The sequence below is a fragment of the Oncorhynchus mykiss genome, chromosome 30, assembly GCF_013265735.2.
Source record: "Oncorhynchus mykiss isolate Arlee chromosome 30, USDA_OmykA_1.1, whole genome shotgun sequence".
In the NCBI taxonomy this organism is placed as follows: Eukaryota; Metazoa; Chordata; class Actinopteri; order Salmoniformes; family Salmonidae; genus Oncorhynchus; species Oncorhynchus mykiss.
The window spans coordinates 9,485,420-9,507,715 of NC_050570.1; the positions used below are offsets into that span (position 1 = coordinate 9,485,420).

Below are 22,296 nucleotides of genomic sequence, written 5' to 3' on the forward strand. Positions count from 1 at the left end.
TGATTTAATTCCATTTTGAATTCAGGCTGTAACACAACAAAATGTGTAATATGTCAAGGGGTGTGAATACTTTCTGAAGGCACTGTAGTGTACTACTTTTTACTAGGGCCCCTAGGGAAGAGGGTGCCATTTGGTACATGGGCCAAGTGTTTTTAGACCCATTTGCAGATGAAAGGCTGAGGTTATTTCTTAGCAGCAGCAGTATTATTAGTAGCATCAGTGTACACAACATTATTGTGCCCTTGTGCAGCCTGTGTGTTTGTGTATGCATGTTTTAGGATTAAAATAAATGGAATAGAGATAAGCACAGGTAAAATCCCAGAGGAAAACCTGGTTCAGTCTGCTTTCCAACAGACACTGGAAGACTAATTCATGTTTCTGCAGGACAATGACCTAAAACACTAGGTCAAATCTACACTGGAGTTGCTAACCAAGATGACATTGAATGTTCCTGAGTGGCTTAGTTACAGTTTTTTACTTTAATTGTCTTGAAAATCTATGGCAAGACTTGAAAATGGCTGTCTAGCAATCATCAACAACTAACTTGAAGAATTAAAAAAATTATGATTGGCAAATATTGTATAATCCAAGGGCCTCATATATCAATATGTCTAAACTATTCTAAAATACTACTTACGAACAGAATTTAGAATGGTTGTACGGATAAAAAAATGTGTGATTTATCAAACAATCCTACTAGTGCCGTACACACACCGGTAGAAGATAACCATTGATAAATACCAATCGTTCTCAGAGTGCTTGTGCCGACCTTGGCTGTTCGCATTTCGAAACGCCCCTAATTAACTATATATGGTCAAAATCATCCCTTTAAAGCCCGTGGGGAATTTACAACAGTGCTAGAGGTGCTTGTGTCAGAGATTGAGTACCACCAAAAGGTTTTTATGTGGCTCACTCTGTTGTGGCTTGACCAGTGAAATAGCTACAAAGAGAGGACCATTGGGACAATTCAAGTTGCTTCAGCAATGGCAAATGTACTTCAAATGTGTAGGCAACATTCACCAATAAGCCCTTCATCCTCAACAGCTCCCTCCTGTAGGCATATAGGTCAACATTGCTGTTCTGCAGAATAAACGAGTCGTGAGTTCCACCTGGCTACCTTTCCACCACATTTAGCAACGTATTTTGCACATCACATAACCTATCACTGGCACATAAAGCCTTTTCTGTTCACATAGTTCGTATTTCGTATCTGGGAACCCATTGAGGGGTGCGTGCTCAGCCCCCTCCTGTACTCCTGTACTCCCTGTTCACTCATTCCTGGCCATGTGGTGCCAGGAAAATAACCTCTCCCTCATCGTGATCAAGACAAAGGAAATGATTGTGGACTAAAGGAAAAAGAGGACTGAGCACGCCCCCATTCTCATCGACGGGGCTGCAGTGGAGCAGGTTGAGAGCTTCAAGGTCCTTGGTGTCCACATCACCAACAAACTATCATGGTCCAAGCACACCAAGACAGTCGTGAAGAGGGCACGACAAACCTATTCCCCCTCAGGAGACTGAAAAGATTTGGCATGGGTCCTCAGATCCTCAAAAGGTTCTACAGCTGCACCATCGAGAGCATGCTGACTGGTTGCATCACTGCCTGGAATGGCAACTGCTCGGCCTCCGACCGCAAGGCACTACAGAGGGTAGTGCAAACGGCCCAGTACATCAATAGGGCCAAGCTTCCTGCCATCCAGGATCTCTTTACCAGGCGGTGTCAGAGGAAGGCCCTGAAAATTGTCAAAGACTCCAGCCACCCAAGTCATAGACTGTTCTCTCTGCTACCACATGGCAAGCGGTACCCAGAGCGCCAAGTCAAGGTCCAAGAGGCTCCTAAACAGCTTCTACCCCCCAAGCCATAAGACTCCTGAACATCTATTCAAATGGCTGCCCAGACTATTCACATTGTGCCCCCCCCCCACACCACTGCCACTCTCTGTTGTCATTTATGCATAGTCACTTTAATGAACTCTACCTACATGTACATACTACCTCAACTAACCGGTGCCCCCACACATTGACTTTGTACCAGCACTCCCCTGTATATATTGTTATTTTTTACTGCTCCTCTTCAATTATTTGTTACTTTTATCTCTTATTCTTATCCATATTTTTTTTAAACTGCACTATCGGTTAGGGGCTCGTAAGTAAGCATTTCACTGTAAGGTCTACACCTGTTGTATTCGGTGCATGTGACTAATATAATTTGATTTGAAGCGCAAACCAGATGGGATGGTGTTTTGCTGCAGAATGCTGGGGTAGCCATGCTGGTTAAGTGTGACTTGAATTGTAAATAAATCACAGACAGTGTCACCAGCAAAGCACCCCCACACCATCACATCTCCTCCTTCATGCTTCACGGTGGGAACCACACATGAGGAGATCATCCGTTCACCTACTCTGCGTCTCACAAAGACACGGCGGTTGGAACCAAACATCTGAAATTTGGACACATCAGACTAAAGGACAGATTGTCACCGGTCTAATGTCCAAAGCTTGTGTTTCTTGGTCCTAGCAAGTATCTTCTTCTTATTGATGTCCCAGTAGTGTTTCTTTGCAGCAATTCGATCCCACGAAGGCCTGATTCATGCAGTCTCCTTTGAACAGTTGATGTTCAGATGTGTCAGAAGTTACTTTTATTTGGCCTGCAATCTGAGGTGCAGTTAACTCTAATGAATTTATCCTCTGCAGCAGAGATCACTCTTTCCTGTGGCGGTCCTCATGAGAGCCAGTTTCATCATAGCGCTTGATGGTTTTTGCGATGGCACTTGAAGAAACTTTTTACGTTTTTGACATTTTCCAGATTGACTGACCTTCATGTCTTAAAGCAGTGGTCACCAACCTTTTCTGAGTCAAGATCACTTTCTGAGTCAAAATGCTGAGATCTACCACTCTGATTCTTTATTAACATGACTTAAGAAACGTAAGCCTATGTAACATTAACCAGTTAAAAACAGTTCTGTAGCAATGAGGTATGTACAGTAAGCTAGAGGACCGATACATTATCACCGCATACTGGCTTTGCTTGAATTTACCTGCCAATGCATTGTTGTTCGGGAATTAAAAAAAAATATATATTTAAACATTTGAGGTAGGCTATATTATCACACCGGTAATCGATCCATTGTTGTATTACTTGTGAGTCACAGCTGAGTGAGAATATATTTAAATGATTTGCTTTTTATTTTACTGGGCAGATGGTGCCTGCATCTGATGGTCAGTTCCAGGGGAGGGAGAGAGCAGCAGACTGAGGGTCCATCTCTCTACATGCCTCCACTCTCTCTCTTTCCTCCACTGACACTTACCAAAAAGGGACATCGTCTTCCAGCTGATGGCACCGCATTATTTTTGCCTCATGAACAAATTCATGCTGTTACTCCTATGAACAGAGAAAGTGAAATATTCCTCTATATTAAAAAAGACCCACGTCGCTAATAATAGTAACAACGCAGGCCTATATAAACACGTTCCTCCTCATTCATTACTGCTTCACTGCTTGCTGTAGCGCTGAGTGGAAATAGGAAGAACGCGCATTTTATGTCTTATAAAAGTGTTGAATACAAAGTGTTGACAGTGCTGAGTAAGAACTTAAACATGAACTCATAAAAACAGCAGCTCTTTGCTTTATTAGTTGATAGTCTCTCTCTAGTCATGGTTTTGAAATCTCACAGTATTCAATGGCAACAGTTTTCCTACCCGGCGCGCTGGGGAGCTGATTTGGCTGATTTGGCTACACATACCACCAACAGCCCGAGACTAATATTTTTTTTGGGGGGAAACAAGGCTTTATCGTTGGGTTTTTTACAGAAATGTTCGGCGATCGACTAGAAATGCCTTGGAGATCGCGATCGACCGGTTGGTGACCACTGTCTTAAAGTAATGATGGACTGTCGTTTTCCTTTGCTTATTTGAGCTGTTCTTGCCATAATATGGACTTGGTTTTAGGGCTATCTTCTGTATACCACCCCTACCTTGTCACAATACAACTGACTGTCTCAAACGCATTAAGAAGGAAACAAATGCCAAACGTTCATATTGATAAATCTCCCGTTTGCATGGAAATGATTGCAATAAATGGTTTACGCACAGATTTTATGCATGATTGATAAATGAGGCCCCAGGTGTGCAAAGACTTAAAGACTTACCCAAAAAGACTCAGCTGTAATTGCTGTCAAAGGTGTTTCTAACATGAATTGACTGAATACATAACTAATCAATATATATTAGTGTTTTATTTTTCATACATTTAGAAAACGAAAAAAAGTTTATTCCCCTTTGACATTGGAGTATTTTGTGTAGATCATTGACCAAATGACAATTCAGTCCATTTTAATCCCACTTTGTAACGCAACAAAACTTGGAAAAAGTCAAAGCGGTTGAATACTTTCCAAAGGCACTGTATATTTACAATTTGCAAATGCAGCCGTTTTTATCTCAATTTCAAATAATTTCTGGCTAACAATTATGTACCTGTAATTGTTTTCAATTAAAATGGTCAAAAATAAACAAAAATGGCTTTTTCCCAAGCAATACTTTTGTGAGGACTGTGTGAGTCGTCTGAGTGGGTGGGGAAAACTGAAAACTAGCTGTTATTGGCAGAGAGATTTGGATTTCTTTCTTATTGGTCAATTAACTAATTTACTGCTTGGTGATGTCACCAGGCAGGCCAAAACTCCATCCCACCAAAACAGGCTGAGACTGGACCTTTAAACAAATGAAATGGAGAAACAGGATTATGCAGGTAAAGAGAGACTGCTTCAGAGTGAGACGAATATGAGATATCAGATGCAGCCATGTAAGGTCATGAGACCAAGTTGATGAGACAATGGAGATTCACACAATATGATGAGATGAGGAAAGACGGAAATGAAAGGAGCGACAGGAGTAAAGTTCTGTCAGCTATAGATAGACAGGCACACTTAACGTGTCAGACATCCACCTTTTTCTTTGTCTGATGGCAGGCTCAGACTCTTCCTCTGTTTCATTCCACAATGGACCACTTAAGTGAGGCAGAGAGGGACTCATATACCTTACCTCATCGATGTCCCAATATGCTCCCCCTATAAGCTCTAGTTTTCTTATGATGTCACCAATGAAACTTGGTTCACTATATACTACCTAAACCTTTCCATTCTGTGTCGTCCTGACATTCACTCTCTTCCTCTTCATACACTCTCCCTCTCTCAGTCTTTCTTTCTTAGTACACCTCCTGATTTTCCCTCTGCTGTGTCCTCCCTTTCTCTTCTGCTCTGTGTATTTCCATCCTTTCACCATCTCTTCTCCCCTCTCTCTCTCTTTCCTTCATCCCTATATCTGTAAGTCTCCCTCGGAGAGAGAGAGCGCACTAAGAGTTGGCCTCTACCTGGCTCTGGGTGACCCCCTCCCCTCCGTGCTGTGGAGATGGAACTCTCATAGTAGGAGGCCCTAATTAGCCCTGACACTGTATACAGTGACTCACTTGGCACAGGTCCTTCTTCCCTCCCCTCCGCCCTCGCCTGTCCCCTTAGCTCCACAGGAATCAGCGACTTTCGATAACAGCAACTTCACCCCCCAAAAACAGGCCAACCCTCAACTCCAGTGCATTCTCCCACCCACTCATTCCCAGCATTGCGCCGCAAGTGTCTCTGCCTCTCACATCAGCATCCCGTTTGACACCTTTTTGTGTCATTAGCTGCCCAGTGAGACTTTCTGTGGTTCGTGCTGTAGGACCTGAACTATAATAGCTATTGTATCAAGTTATTGTTTGATAGTGGATATTGGCATTTTAAAAGGTGCACTTCCAGGACTATAAGGTACTTTGTAAAAATACCGTGAACATGAGATGATATCAGGCTGTAACCCTTACCCTTTACATTCACTTCAAATACTTTTCAATTCGACCGTATTTGAATACCATCGAAGATTTCATAAACCTCTTAGGCGTCAGGTAAAATTATGAATTGAATGGTGTTCATCTCCTACAGAATTTTTTGTGTTTTACCCAAAAGGCTCAGACTTTTCTTTTTCCATCTACATGGGCTGGCATCGGTGTCTCACATGGCTCCGGCAGACCTGCTCTCACCTGGGGCCAAAGCCAGGCCCCTGGTACTTTAACACCTTCTCACACCTGGGGCCAAAGCCAGGCCCCTGGTACTTTAACACCTTCTCACAAAGAAAATGTTTCCATTATGCAGAGGTTGTTGATTCTGCTGTTCACAAGTCCTCACTGTCATCACTATAGCTATGGAAACACAATGTCTCTAGTGTAACACTGGCGTAACAGTAAAAAAGTAGCTTTTCACCTGAAAAGCTGATTACATGAAGCTAGGCTGACTGGGAGCTGTCACTCCTTCCCGTGGTTACTCTGTTTGACTGCTCTGTCTAAAATGATTGAGCTGAATTTTGAAGGCTATATTGTTTTGATGGACCAATTTAAAGGCCTCGTGTGGGAGGTGTGAGAATTAATAAAACATGGCAGTGTTGCTATTTCAACACAAAGCCACATTTAGACACCCTAATAGAAAATAGGGAGACACGTTGAATGTACACAACTGATTCTCATTGCACAACTTTTTAATTACAAGTGTTGGAGAACTTCTCTCGAAGTTCAGTTCAACTTTATTTACTTTACTGTACTTTATTAGGTTTAGTTGACAGGGACAATGCACATTTACGTAAATGTGCCAGAGTTACTCAGTCGTCTAATTTTCAACAGTAGTCCAGGGCTGATGTAACGGCTCCTGGCTGACTGACGGCTCTGACAGTAGTACCAGGGCTGATGTAACGGCTCCTGGCTGACTGACGGCTCTGACAGTAGTCCCAGGGCTGGTGTAACGGTTCCTGGCTGACTGACGGCTCTGACAGTAGTACCAGGGCTGATGTAACGGCTCCTGGCTGACTGACGGCTCTGACAGTAGTACCAGGGCTGATGTAACGGCTCCTGGCTGACTGACGGCTCTGACAGTAGTACCAGGGCTGATGTAACGGTTCCTGGCTGACTGACGGCTCTGACAGTAGTACCAAGGCTGATGTAACGGTTCCTGGCTGACTGACGGCTCTGACAGTAGTACCAGGGCTGATGTAACGGCTCCTGGCTGACTGACGGCTCTGACAGTAGTCCCAGGGCTGATGTAACGGTTCCTGGCTGACTGACGGCTCTGACAGTAGTACCAGGGCTGATGTAACGGTTCCTGGCTGACTGACGGCTCTGACAGTAGTACCAGGGCTGATGTAACGGTTCCTGGCTGACTGACGGCTCTGACAGTAGTACCAGGGCTGATGTAACGGTTCCTGGCTGACTGACGGCTCTGACAGTAGTACCAGGGCTGATGTAACGGTTCCTGGCTGACTGACGGCTCTGACAGTAGTACCAGGGCTGATGTAACGGCTCCTGGCTGACTGGCGGCTCTGACAGTAGTCCCAGGGCTGGAAGATAAAAAGTATTTCCTGTATTTGAAAAGAGTGCTGCTTAAATATTTGTTTGATTGGTGTGTTTGAGAACCACTCTAAAAGTGAAGTTTAACATATATGAACATAATAGCACAGAGCAACACAACATAAATATCCCTGTTGCACTTAAGCTGCCTCTTATACCCAGTATTTTCTACTGGTGCGAATGTGGTGCAATCCCAACTACCAGAGTTGAGCTCCAACAACATCATAGCTTCCCACTTCTAAATGCGAAGCTTCTTAGTAAACTCTTGCATGATGAATCGGGAGGTATTTCAACTAAACAAGTGAAGCTTGAGTGGACAGGTTAGCTCCGTTCCCATGTGTCCATTTCTTACGAAAACACAGTTTAAGCACAAACAGACTATAGAGATTGTCCTTAGCTGAAATATTGTGGTACTTTTTCTTTAACGTCTCATTCACATACTTGTTCTCACTCGCTTACTTCTATGGTGATATGTAAACTAGTTAGCTATGCTAGTTATCCCTATGGCTCCTCCTGGACACAAAAGCTGTGGAATGTTCGACTGCTATGTAATATCTGCAATATCATCATGTGACACGGTAGGAATCATAGTTTTGGTCAGTGTTTCCCCTAGGACCCTTATTAAGGCGGATATTCAAAAACGATCAAATCACCCCTTAGACCTGTGTAGAGGAGAACTCTTATACCTGGTGCGTGTGTGTGTGTGTGTGTGTGTGTGTGTGTGTGTGTGTGTGTGTGTGTGTGTGTGTGTGTGTGTGTGTGTGTGTGTGTGTGTGTGTGTGTGTGTGTGTGTGTTTGAAAACCATGCTGTTTTAAAGAACTGTTTGGGATGTGGTCAATTATACTAAGGTATGTGTTTACTTTGATTATCAGTGTCTGATTATTCAAATGTGACAGACATTTCTATAATTGTGCCCAAAACCTGTAGTCGGTGATGGGGAAATTAAGAGTCCTGAAGCACTGAGGCTTTCCAGCCAATTGTGTCAGAAATAAGTTAATTACACAAGGCTTTGACCAACACAGTGTACAGCAGTGGCACCTTGTGGTCAAAATAATTTAGAGCAGCCAAATTATCATAGATGACGTCCCACACGCTGTAGCGTGTGCGCAGAGTAGCCTTTTTTGTCTTATACCGAAATCAATACCAAACCAATCAGGTGGTAGTTCGATGACTCAAAGCTTCGGATATCATTGATCACATGCTTCTGATAAAGTGATACAGGCATCGGCACACCGCTTTGAATTAAACTGCTTAGCAATTTCGGTGCATGTCTCGGAGCTCCGGTATCAAACGTAAAATCACTACCTGTAGTCTGAAGATACAGTTATGTTACAGATAGCATAATACTTATGCTACGTGATTTCATACACATCATTTGCTCAAAATTAGCCAGCAGTTAACCCAGTCCATGGGCCTAATAGAAGCAATTTCCCTCCTCTGTTAGCATTGGCAAGCCATAAGATAACTCAAACCTAAAATACCACTGCTACTGTTATCTGGGTAATGCACCACTTTTAGACTTACTTGATATATCTGCTGGAGAGGATTTTTTTTATTCTGGAAAGAACCTGTAGATCTTTGCAACATTCTTAAACCTAGGCAGGTTCTTTAGCCTACAAGCTAGCCCACTGATTATTTGGTTGTTTACTATTTGGTGTTAATCTGCTTAGCCACCTCTAGCATAGCTATTTTTTAAATATGCTGTCTTGGTTCTTTTCACACAGTTTCCACCGGTGGAGTTATTGCAAGGTTCTGTCAGTATAATGTCATTGTAGACTCAGCATTATGACGGTTGCCACGGGCCGCACCGCAGATATTGAGATGAGTGCGATGCAATACTTTGCTCTCACACAGTATCTGTACATGGTCGAGCTTCATGCTTCAACAACGTGGTAGCTACGGGACCAGAACAGCAACATTTAGTCTCTGGCTTCTAGGCTCGTAGCTGTTGTTGAAATCGGTCCAAAATTCTGTTGACTTCGCATCGCTCAGTCTACCTTTAATTATGTTAGCATTTGCCTAATCTTTCGTAGACAGACTACGTAAACATAAATGGTACCATAGATCTGCCATGACACAACGGGGGATGCGTGAGATCAGCCAAATTAATTCCAGTGGTTGGGTTTTTCGTCACTGGTTATTTGGACCAATCACGATTTCGCAGGTGTTAGCATCTTTCAAACTTGCAAAGAGAAAAGGTGGAGTTCTTCGTTCCAGCTTCGATCCTTGTTCTCTTAAAACGTATGGACCCAGAACTTATTAGAACATCTGACCTATTACACAAGACTTTAGTTCTGAGTTAACCGAGATTAGCATTGACCAAATACTGTACCTTTGTCATTATGGCTAAATTCACCTTTAGCATTGAGACACAAACACCAGCATGGTGGGCAGTGGCTATCACTAAACCTCCCATAGCACTTCAGTAGTCTGTTCCAGCATTGCTAGCTTTTGTTGATAGCATGCTATGCTTTTTGATAGCTGCCTCTGGCACTGTGACCAGGCTCTGTTAGCGCTGCCTGTGGGTCTCAGAGGACAGAGCACACATTGAGACAGCCCACTGCGTCTAGACTAGAGCAGAGCAAGGTTCCGTCATGTTCCCACCACCCACCCAGTAATCCTTCCCAGGCCTTCCCCTCCCCATGACAGGCCTATGGCGGAGGTTGTGACTACGGTTTCCTCCTGTGAACCTCCTCTCACAGCTCAATGAGATGACTGGCAAGACAGTATGCTGACCGGTCAACTCATACTGTGCATATCAGGTCTATTTAAAGTCCAGGGAGGGCAGATAGCTGCTTTAGTTAGATACTGGGAACCCACTCTCACAAGGGAAAACAGGACTGTGAGGGATCGGTTTGAGAACTTTGTCTTGCACCACTCTGAACTTCGACAGTCACAACAAAAACGTTGAATCAGGGTTATTTTATTAGATGGTAAGTAGGTTGGTTTATTTCTTCTTAAACTGCACGTTGTGTGTGTGCAGTTCCTTTTTAGTTATATGCGATTTTATTTCCTTCGGCAACCTAATAAGGAGGCTATAAGGCTGTATTATGCTTTGTGCTTTTGGCTTGTTTTTTAGGACCCCGATTGCTGAATCCAGTCAGTGGTTTCACGCAGAGACTGAAAAGGGCTGAATGTTCCCCCACAATGCATTAAAAAGTCCTGAACATGTATTTTTAACTGACTCTGCAATTACTAAGACCACAGACAATGTTTACGCTATCTTTCACAAAATAAAGGAAAATAGCAATGACTGTGTGTGTGTGTCAATTGTAAGGTAGCTCAGTTTTTAAATGGCCGACATTCAGGATTTCTATGGTAATCAAAATACACTTACAGTTAGGTTGTAACCTTTTGTGCAGTGTATGTCACATGGTTTGCTACCCCATACTGTTAAGGTACTTGAATATGTTGTTGTGAATTAGCTAGATGGATCTCATGTACGAGGGATGGATACTACATAAGACATCACACAAAGTGCCGCAATAAATTAAAGTGCACACCAGAGTGATTTCCCTCTGCAGTCCTTAGACACAAAACCCACTTGGCGGTTATTTTATCCCACGTAACATGGCTAAAACAGAAGTGTCCTTTGTTTCTGCACCTAAGCCAACCACTTTCTCCATTGCAGAAAGACATTGGGGCATTCAGATTTCCTTCTAGACTTGAAAAGAACTGACCATCCCAGGGAGCAAGATTTGTCACTTTCATTTGCAATCAGTAAAATGCCTATATGTCAGAACAACGACATGTTCTAGTAGTAGCATGATGTGCAAGTAACAACCCGGCGACTGTGGTAACACGTTAACGGTATGCTACCATCTTCAGCATCATCGCTCAATACGTCTTTATGTTTATACAATCACTTATGTTGTTTACAAGTATATTAACTGAAAGTCATTTTTTAAGTTGGATTTCTTTAAAAGAAAGAGTCACGCTTAGAAGGATTATTCAACAAGAACTTGAATATAGGTACTTTTGAATGTTACTGTGTTATAACAGTTATTACATAGTTACATAGTTACTAAGTCCTTTTAAGGAGTGCAGAAAATGTATAATCCAAGGCCATGAAATTAAAATCAAATCACATTTTATTGGTCACATATTTAGCAGATGTTATTGCGGGTGTAGTGAAATGCTTGTGGTGTAGTGAAATGCTTGTGGTGTAGTGAAATGCTTTGTGGGAAATTGACTACAGCCTCAGCCATAAACGTTTGACACTTCCTCACGCATCATTGGAGATCATGGAGACCAAAGAGATCACTTTCAGTATGACAGCGCTTGACTTGTCACCTACATGTGCACCATGAGAGATGTGACTGGATTGATTAAATCGGACACATTAGACTCCTCCCCTCAATTTGTTTGATAATGCAGAAGAGTGTTTTTAAGGAGGCGACTTGTCTATTTAAATGGAATGTCTTTGTTTTTTGATTTTCATGGCCACCTGCATCAATAGTACAATGGTTCCAGTCCTTTTTTCGATTGGATAACAGATGTTGCTTAAGTATTGCCAAAGGGAAATTGTCTGTATGTAATATCAACATTGTGTGAGTTTAATTGATTTAATATGTCCAGTATATTGTGAATTCCATTCTATTATTTTCTGTTACTCTGTAAAATGACTTGTGCAATATTCATTTTAGCGATTACACAACTAGAGCAAGATCTTTGTCTCGTCATCATAGGGTTGTGGTATTGACTGCATATTCATTTGGCACCGTGACACTATCAGATTTGCTATCTCTTAGGTGCTTAGACTGCAGCGAAACAGCTCTCACTTTTTCCACCCTCTTACTCACCCATCCCATCCCCTCCCCATGCCTCTTACATCCACACAGTCCCCCCCTTACTCACCCATCCCCCCATGCCTCTTTCCTCCACATAGTCCCCCTTCTTTTAGTAGATTTCCGTAATTCTCTTGTGAATAACACAATTTGACATAATTTTCTCTACACCAATGTCAGCACAATGGCAACAATGACATTGTTCAATAGCCTCCACCCCATTCAATCTGGACACACTAATTTGCCTATTTGCCATTTCACACATGCTAAAGGAATACCAGGTGAGCTGTGTGTTTTGTACAGTGTATGCTCATGTGATGAGCTATGTGTTTTGTACAGTGTATGCTCATGTGATGAGCTATGTGTTTTGTACAGTGTATGCTCATGTGATGAGCTGTGTGTTTTGTACAGTGTATGCTCATGTGATGAGCTGTGTGTTTTGTACAGTGTATGCTCATGTGATGAGCTGTGTGTTTTGTACAGTGTATGCTCATGTGATGAGCTGTGTGTTTTGTACAGTGTATGCTCATGTGATGAGCTGTGTGTTTTGTACAGTGTATGCTCATGTGATGAGCTGTGTGTTTTGTACAGCGTATGCTCATGTGATGAGCTGTGTGTTTTGTACAGTGTATGCTCATGTGATGAGCTGTGTGTTTTGTACAGTGTATGCTCATGTGATGAGCTGTGTGTTTTGTACAGTGTATGCTCATGTGATGAGCTGTGTGTTTTGTACAGTGTATGCTCATGTGATGAGCTGTGTGTTTTGTACAGTGTATGCTCATGTGATGAGCTGTGTGTTTTGTACAGTGTATGCTCATGTGATGGGAACAGATGGGGATTTAATAAACGGTTTACAGCCCTGCTCTTTTATACTTTATGTTAGTAACATCTATTGATTCAATAACACTCTCTCACCATTTAATAAGGCAAACCACTGCAGCTAAGCCTGTTCCATGTCACTGGGCCAGAGAAGTTGTGGCTATGGGTATCATATGTAGCTACTATATGTGCTAATCATAGTCTCACAGTAAACATGACATCTGTCATCATTCCACAGCAGGATGTCATTAACTAAATGGATTACAATATGAGACCTGCCCCCCCCCCCCCTCATCTTGACAGGGTTTAAAAATTGACTAATCTAAATGGGATACATCAATAAAAATGCCGAATAAAGTTGCAGGCACTTAAGCGCTAGCTCCGTTGCTTTGGCTCAAAGTGGAGAGTCACTGGCTGGCAGCCAGCCAATAAATTAGAAGATAAGAAATATTACTCCACTGGCACAATGGGGCCTGTAGCAATTCAAAACCGGGGCTTTATTGATAATTGAATTACTCTGAGAGAAAAAAGACAAGACAAGAATAGAAGGCTTGGGTGTAGATCAATAAGGAGCGATTGTAGTGGATGCGGTGCCATGGCAAGCTACACTGCAGAGAGGCAGTGTGTGTGTGTGTCAGCTCGTGCGCATCTGTCTGTGTATGATCACGTTAAGTGTCCAGGTCTTTCCATTAAAAAGTTTGATTTAGGATTCTAATAAAGTATAAAATTGTCAAGCGAATAAATGTTGCGATAAATTGTGTGTTACTCACTCTACATTACTATCTGGTGGAATAGAGAGAAAACAATGTGTGCTTATGGTTTGTATAATAATGATCATATTTAATGTTTTTTATTGCAGGTGCTGTGCTGAAGTGGTATGGACACAGATAGAATGGCTAGTCATCAGAGCTCCAGGATGGCTAGTCCTCAGAGCTCCAGGATGGCTAGTCCTCAGAGCTCCAGGATGGCTAGTCCTCAGAGCTCCAGAATGGCTAGTCCTCAGAGCTCAAGAATTGCAAGTCGTCAGAGCTCCAGGATGGCTAGTCCTCAGAGCTCCAGAATGGATAGTCCTCAGAGCTCAAGGATGGCTAGTCCTCAGAGCTCAAGAATGGCTAGTCCTCAGAGCTCAAGAATTGCAAGTCGTCAGAGCTCCAGGATGGCTAGTCCTCAGAGCTCAAGCATGGCTAGTCCTCAGAGCTCCAGAATGGCTAGTCCTCAGAGCTCCAGACACAGTAGCTCTGTTTCATCTTCTCCAATGAGGTAAGTGCACCCAACTTGCACTATACCGATATGACATAAAAATATTATTCTGTAGCTATGGGAGTGTCATCCTCCCATCACGTTCCCATGAGACAGACACACACATTCAAGCACACATGGATCTACACATTCATTCACAAACAAACAGGCTGCACAAGGGCACAATAATGTTGTGTACACTGATGCTACTAATAATACTGCTGCTGCTAAGAAATAACCTCAGCCTTTCATCTGCAAATGGGTCTAAAAACACACAGGCCATGTACCAAATGGCACTCTCTTCCCTAGGGGCCCTGGTAAAAAGTAGTACACTACAGTGCCTTCAGAAAGTATTCACACCCCTTGACATATTACACATTTTGTTGTGTTACAGCCTGAATTCAAAATGGATTAAATAAAACATTTTCCCATCACCCATCTACACACAATACCCCATAGTGAAAGTTAACCAAGTTTGGGAAACCTTGTTTTAGGTAATTGTCCTGCTGAAAGCTGAATTCATCTCCCAGTGTCTGGTGTTAAGCAGAATTAACCTCTAAGATTTTTCCTGTTGCTTAACTCCATTCGGTATCTTTTTTATTCTGATAAACTCCCCAGTCCTTAACGATTACAAGCATACCTATAACATGATGCAGCCACCACTATGCTTGAAAATATGGAGAGCTGTACTCAGTAATGTGTTGTATTGGATTTGCCCCAAACATAACACTTTATATTCAGGACAAAATTGCTATTCCACATTTTTGGAGTATTATTTTAGTGCCTTGTTGCAAACTATGCATGTTTTGGAATATTTTTATTATTTGCAGGCTTCCTTTTTTTCACTCAGTCAATTCTAATATTTTTGGTTATGGGAAATATATTTCACAGCGGCTTCGATGGTACACTGATTCTCTACACTAAACGGTCTTATTTTGTCACAAACTGAAATTAGGCAAACAATTAGTTTTATCAACCAGGAAAAGGAGGAGCGATTTCTGCACAGTATATCTTTAAAAACATTTTTACTACTGAACTTGTTTAGGCTTGCCATAACAAGGATGGAATACTTAAGGACTCAAGAGATGTTAGCTTCTCAATTGTAATTCATATGTACAAAATTCAAAAAACATAATTCCACTTTGACGTTATGGGGTATTGTGTGTATGCCAGTGACATTTTTTTTGAAATTCAGGCTGTAACACAACAAAATGTGGAAAAAGTCAAGGGGTGTGAATACTTTCTGAAAGCACTGTGTGTAGGGAATAAGTTGCCATTCGGAACACAGCCATTGTATTTTTCCTTTTCTCCTGTTGATAATGTGCTTTAATGGTGACAATATAGAGATTTTGATGTGAGGGCACTTCTCTTCGAGTGAGGAAAAAGGTACACAGTGGTAGTAGTGGCATTCGTGGACTACAGGAAAAGGCGGGCCGGACAGGCCCCCATTAACCTTAACGGGGCTGTAGTGGAACGGGTCGAGAGTTTCAAGGTCCTTGGTGTCCACATCACCAACGAACTATCATGGTCCAAACACACCAAGACAGTCATGAAGAGGGCACGACAAAACCTTTTCCCCTTCAGGAGACTGAAAAGATTTGGCATGGGTCCCAAGATCCTCAAAAAGATCTACAGCTGCACCATCGAGAGCATACTGACCGGTTGCATCACCGCCTGGTATGGTAACTGCTCGGGATCTGACCGTAAGGCGCTACAAAGGGTGGTGCGTACGGCCCAGTACATCACTGGGGCCAAGCTTCCTGCCATCCAGGACCTATATAATAGGCGGTGTCAGAGGAAAGCCCATAAAATTGTCAGAGTGACAATTGTGTGACCCAGTGACCCTCGTTATTGTTATGTTTTTGTGCTACTATTTTTTACTTTAGTTTATTTGGTGCTTGTAAGTAAGCATTTCACAGTAAGGTCTACACTTGTTGTATTCGGTGCATGTGACAAATACAGTTTGATTTGATATGGTGTCATTTCGCTGTCTTTGCCTGGGTTTGAGAGGTAATGCACCCCGGCCCTGCCACTGTTAGTAACGTGGCTCTGCCTGCAATCAGGGTGGGAGTGTTTCAGTTGCCCAGACACACACAGTGTAGAAATAGACTCAATCCGCCCATGCACACAAACACACTGCGAGGTCTGTTTTGTGAACTGAAGATTCCAACATATGGCACAAGACCAGGCGTGCACAACGAGACATGCACAATCCTTTTTCAAACAAAGAACAAGCACATGGCACATCATGAAAAAAGGACATACACATAAGCGGATATCACAAACATCTGCATCTAGACATTAGAGCTGGTCTCCTTTTTTTGGTTTTTTTTTAATTGTACCCCTTTTTTCTCCCCAATTTCATGGTATCCAATTGTTGTCTCATTGCTACAACTCCCGTACAGGCTCGGGAGAGACGAAGGCTGAATGTCATGCATCCTCCGATACACAACCAACCAGCCGTACTGCTTCTTAACACAGCACGCATCCAACCCGGGATGCGAGCCAGCCGCACCAATGTGTCAGAGGCTACACCAGCCAGCCGCACCAATGTGTCAGAGGCTACACCGTGCACCTGGCAACCTTGGCTAGCACGCACTGCACCCGGCCCGCCACAGGAGTCGCTGGTGCGCGATGAGACAAGGAGATCCCTACCGACCAATCCCTCCCTAACCCGGACGACGCTAGGCCAATTGTGCGTCGCCCCACGGACCTCCCGGTCGCGGCCGGTTACGACAGAGCCTGGGCGCGAACCCAGGGACTCTGATGGCACAGCTGGCGCTGCAGTACAGCGCCCTTAACCACTGCGCCACCCGGGAGGCGGGCTGGACTCCTTAATGGTGAAGCCGACACGTCTGTTTGGGATATCACAAACATCTGCATCTAGACATTAGAGCTGGACTCCTTAATGGTGAAGCCTGTTTGGGATATCACAAACATCTGCATCTAGACATTAGAGCTGGACTCCTTAATGGTGAAGCCTGTTTGGGATATCACAAACATCTGCATCTAGACATTAGAGACTCCTTAATGGTGAAGCCGACACGTCTGTTTGGGATATCACAACAAAGTTACTGCAAACAACAAACCCAGTTTTTTTCCACCTGGCATCATTGCGCGTGTGATAGAACAGAAGAATATGTACCGCAAAAAACCATGTATAATAATTACCACGCCGCTCGACACACCTTCCCTTCTTCCATAAAACAAAAACAATAACAAAAGGTGCTGGGGCGGACAGTGGTGCCATTTCCCATAATCCCGATTCCATCTTTAACCTATAAATTAACAGAGGATATTATTCCTGCATGCAAACGATTTGGTCGGTCACCCTCTGTCTCAGGTTCCAGCCAGATGTGTGGGTGTGGGTGTATTTGTGTGTGTGTGTGTGTGTGTGCGCTTTAGAGATTTTATTTGATTTAACCTTTATTTAACTAGGCAAGTCAGTTAAGAACAAATTCTTATTTACAGTGACGGCCTACCAAAAGGCAAAAGGCCTCTTGCAGGGATGGGGGTTGGGATTAAAAATAAGAATGCAGGACATAACACACATCACGACAAGAGAGACGCCACAACACTACATAAAGAGATAGTTAAGACAACAACACAGCATGGCAGCAACACATGACAACACAGCATGGTAGAAACACAAAATGACAACAACACGGTAGAAGCACAACATGGTAGCAGCACAAAACATGGTACAAACATTATTGGGCACAGACAACAGCACAAAGGGCAAGAAGGTAGAGACAACAGTACATCACGTGAAGCAGCCACAAGTGTCAGTAAGAGTGTCAATGATTGAGCCTTTGAATGAAGAGATGGGGATAAAGCCCATTGAATTGAATTGATGAAACTGTCCAGTTTGAGTGTTTTTTACAGCTCGTTCCAATCGCTAGCTGCAGCAAACTGAAAAAGAGGAGTGACCCAGAGAGGTGTGTGCATTGGGGACCTTTAACAGAATGTGACTGGCAGAACAGGTGTTATATGTGGAGGATGAGGGCTGCAGTAGGTATCTAGGGGGTCTTGGCCTAAGAGGGTTTTAAGGGGGAGTGAGGCATAAGAGGGTTTAATAAATAAGCATCAACCAGTGGATCTTGCGTTGGGTATACAGACAGTTTACAGAGGTGTATAGAGTGCAGTGATGTGTCCTATAAGGAGCGTTGGTTGCAAATCTGATGGCCAAATGGTAAAGAACATCTAGCCGCTTGCGCGCACCCTTACCTGCCGATCTATAAATTACGTCTCTGTAATCTAGCTTGGGTAGGATGATCATCTGAATCAGGGTTCGTTTGGTAGCTGGGTTGAGAGAGGAGCGATTACAATAGAGGAAATCAAGTCTAGATTTAACCTTAGCCTGCAACTTTGATATGTGCTGAGAGAAGGACAGTGTACCGTCTAGCCATACTCCCAAGTACTTGTATGAGGTGACTACCTCCAGCTCTAAACCCTCAGAGGAAGTAATCACACCGGTGGGGTGAGGGGCATTCTTCTTACCAAACCCCATGACCTTTGTTTTGGAGATGTTCAGAACAAGGATAAGGGCAGAGAAAGCATGTTGGACACTAAGAAAGCTTTATTGTAGAGCCTTTAACACAAAATCTGGAGAGGGGCCAGCTGAGTATAAGACTGTATCATCTTCATATAAATGGACGAGAGAGCTTCCTACTGCCTGAGCTATGTTGTTGATGTAATTTGAGAAGAGCCTGGGGCCTAGGATCGAGCCTTGGGGTACTCCCTTGGTGACAGGCAGCAAAGTCCCCTCAGCGACACCAAAACTTCTTAGCTGGCCCACAAGAATGGAATGGCCAACCATATCAAAAGCTTTGGCAGAGTCAATAAAAATAGCAGTACAACATTGCTTAGAATCAAGAGGAATGGTGACATAATTTAGGACCTTCAAGGTTGCAGTGACACATCCATAACCAGATTAACAGTTAGGATCAGCTTGATCTCCCCTTTAAATAAAGGACACAACGTATCTGCCTTCCAAGTAATGGGAACCTACCCAGAGAGGACAGACAGATCAGAGACAGACTTGGCAATGATAAGTGCTGCAACTTTAAAGAAGAAAGGATCTAAACCATCTGACCCATATGTTTTTTTGGGGGTCAAGTTTAAGGGGCTCCTTTAGCACCTCAGACTCAGTAACCGGCTGCAGGGAGAAACTTTGTAGCGGGACAGGGGGAAAAGACGGAGGAGCATTGGGGCTGGTCACATTAGAAGTGCTGAGAGTTGACGTTATGTGTGCTAGCGTGCATAGGATTACTGTGTGCGAGGGGAGTATATAGAGCCCACTACAGCTGTCAGTCTGCTCTACGCTGAAGGAAACATCTGGAAGTCTGATGTCTGCCCTGGGGCAGGGCAGGGCATTCCCCCCCCCCCCCCATGTGTTCCTTCAGGAGGAGTGCATGCAGCAAACCTCACTTATTAAAGTGCAGCAGGCTATAATTCACATTCAAAAGTACTTGACTTACTTCAGGATTCCTTTTGAAGCTTCTAGAGGAGAAAACAGCCTCACTTAGAATTCTGGATTGGTCAGGATTTGGGACTCGTCACTGTGCACTTAAATGCTTTAAAAACACACTCCATTGAAAACCTTCTAAATCCCCCAAAATGTCATTTAAAAGGAGTTAAACTTCGTACATATGCTTCATCTTATTTATATAAGTGACATAAAACAGATTGGCAGTCAGTTGTTCAGATGTTTACCCTTCAACACATTCGTCTTCAGTGAGGATTTATGGAGGTTCGCATTCGATGTTGTATTACCGCCACAAGCTGGACTGGTGTATAAATACATTATATTTTGTGACACATAATATAAAAACTTACCCTACCATCTAAGAGCCAGATCACAATTTACTGGGGGGAGGAGTGGTCCAAAATAGCTGAGGGTTGTCAAACTTATTTTTTTGCTTTGGAGAGGGTTGTGTGGTTTTTTATTGGGGCAAAGGGGAGGGTAGTGTGTTTTTTTCCCCCGTGGTTGACATTCATTCTTTAGTAGGTTTTACTATGTAATTTCGAACCATCGTGGCCACATTTCCTCCTCAGCTTGCATGCTCCTCCCCTATATCAAGGTGTTTTGGTACATCCCTAATGCCCTATGGTTTTCCATGTGCTAACTTTTACTATACCACAGGTATCCAATCCAGGTCAGTATAGTCTACTGGTCTACCAGCCTATCCTGGCCTATATACACCATTCATAGTGAAAATAACGGCTGGTGGACCGTTTGTCCAGATCTGCAATGGGCTAACTAGCAATCGTAACACATATAAAAACATTCAAAGCTGCATACATTTTCAATATGAATCGACAAGATCAAATAGGAATAGCTGATAGGCAGAGGACAGGCCAGGTGCATCATTGGTCGTGAAAGAACAGTGAAGACATTTAACACACAGCTCAAAAATCCCCCCTTTTGATCTTGTTTGGGGACAATACAAGTATCCTCCCTAGGCTATAGTAGCCTATGTGAGTGTAACATTCTACTCTAGGCTGCAGTGAAATTGTCATTTGAATAACAGCGTAAAAGCCCTGTGATTTGAATGTTTCATTCGATTTGGATCTGTTGTCGGTCTACTCTATAGTTTATAAGGTCTAGAAAGGCACAGTAGAAGGCCAGTCTGGCTGTATTCTTACTTCTGATACTGAATGCGCTGTCTGTTTCAGATTATAATTCTTCCAAGTCGTCCTAAAATAATGTGGTCACATATGCTCTGTCCCAGCAGGCTCAGTTATTCGGGAAAGCCTAGCTCTGAGCCTCCAATCAGAGCGGATATTCCTTGCACACCTAGAACGCTTCAATATAGCCTAAATATTTATAATTTAACTTTTAAATGTATTACTTTTTACATGTGGCATAAACACATGTGTTAATCTGATTAGGCTACTTCAAAAGTCTCCTGTAGGCATGCGCATGTTCATCCAAAATTCCAGCGTTGTCAAATTGGCTTGACATTATTTATTTTACTATGCAAGTCATTTAAGAACAAATTCTTATTTTCAATGACAGCCTAGGAACAGTGGGTTAACTGCCTGTTCAGGGGTAGAATGACAGATTTTGTACCTTGTCAGCTCAGGGATTTGAACTTGCACCTTTTTGGTTACTAGTCCAATGCTCTAACCACTAGGCTACCCTGCCACCCCATTAGCCAGGTTTCCATCCAACCTTTTTATGCAGTGAAGTAGCCTACATGTCAGATAGAAGATGGCCTGACATCATGGAAAAGCATGCAGTTTATTAGGCTACAGATTGAATAAATGATTAACTTCACAGAGTGGTGGAAGTGCACAGTGATGAGGTTGATGCTCCTTTCAATAAATATGGAGGGTCTTATTCTGGTGACATGATGATCGATGCTTAGCTGCCAGTGTCTCGAGCACCCTCTCTGCCTCCGCCGTCCAATGAAGCCGCTGGGGACATCCTCTCAGTAGCGAGGTAAAAGGCGTGAACACCGTGCTGAAGCCCCAGATGGCCCTCCGAAAATAGTTGGCGAACCCCAGGAATCGCTGGACTGCTTTCACGGAGTTGGAGGTGGGCCATGTCCTGACTGCGCTGATGCGTTGCTCCTCCATCTCCACTCCCTCTGTGTACATGAGGTAGCCCAAAAAGTACAAGGACCACTGGAAAAACAAACATTTCTCTTGTTTAACATATAGATCATGCTCCAACAGTCTTCCCAGCACAGATCTGACTAATGAGACATCCTGGGCGCAGTCAGCAGAATAGACCAAAATGTTGTCTATATAAACCACTACGCCCCGTCCCAGCATGTCCCAAAACACTTCGATAATAAAGGCCTGGAAGACTGAAGAAGCATTAGACAGGCCAAAGGGCCTTACGAGATACTCGTAGTGGCCTGTGGTTGTGGAAAAGGTAGTTTTCCATTCGTAGCCTGCACGAATGAGCACCAGATTGTAGGCGCTCCTCAAGTCCAGTTTCGTGAAGTACTGCGCCCCGTGCATTTGTTCGATGATGGTTGGGATGAGGGGTAAAGGATAGCTGAACTTAACGGTGGCTTTAT

The 22,296-nt window shown here is 43.2% G+C and overlaps 1 protein-coding gene across 2 annotated transcripts in view; it reads left to right on the plus strand.

Moving 5' to 3' along the window:
- The window catches only part of LOC110521283 (protein inscuteable homolog), a 78,064-nt gene that overhangs the window by 26,804 nt on the left and 28,964 nt on the right, over positions 1–22,296 (plus strand). Inside the window, exons 1-2 of one of the 2 annotated variants that reach the window (XM_036969430.1) lie at positions 10,208–10,351; positions 13,884–14,284. In XM_036969430.1, the coding sequence (XP_036825325.1) occupies positions 13,902–14,284 (383 nt within the window). In that variant the 5' untranslated portion in view covers positions 10,208–10,351; positions 13,884–13,901. Of the gene's footprint in view, positions 1–10,207; positions 10,352–13,883; positions 14,285–22,296 lie in introns of those variants that run through there. The other variant, XM_021598740.2, reaches the window with a different exon arrangement.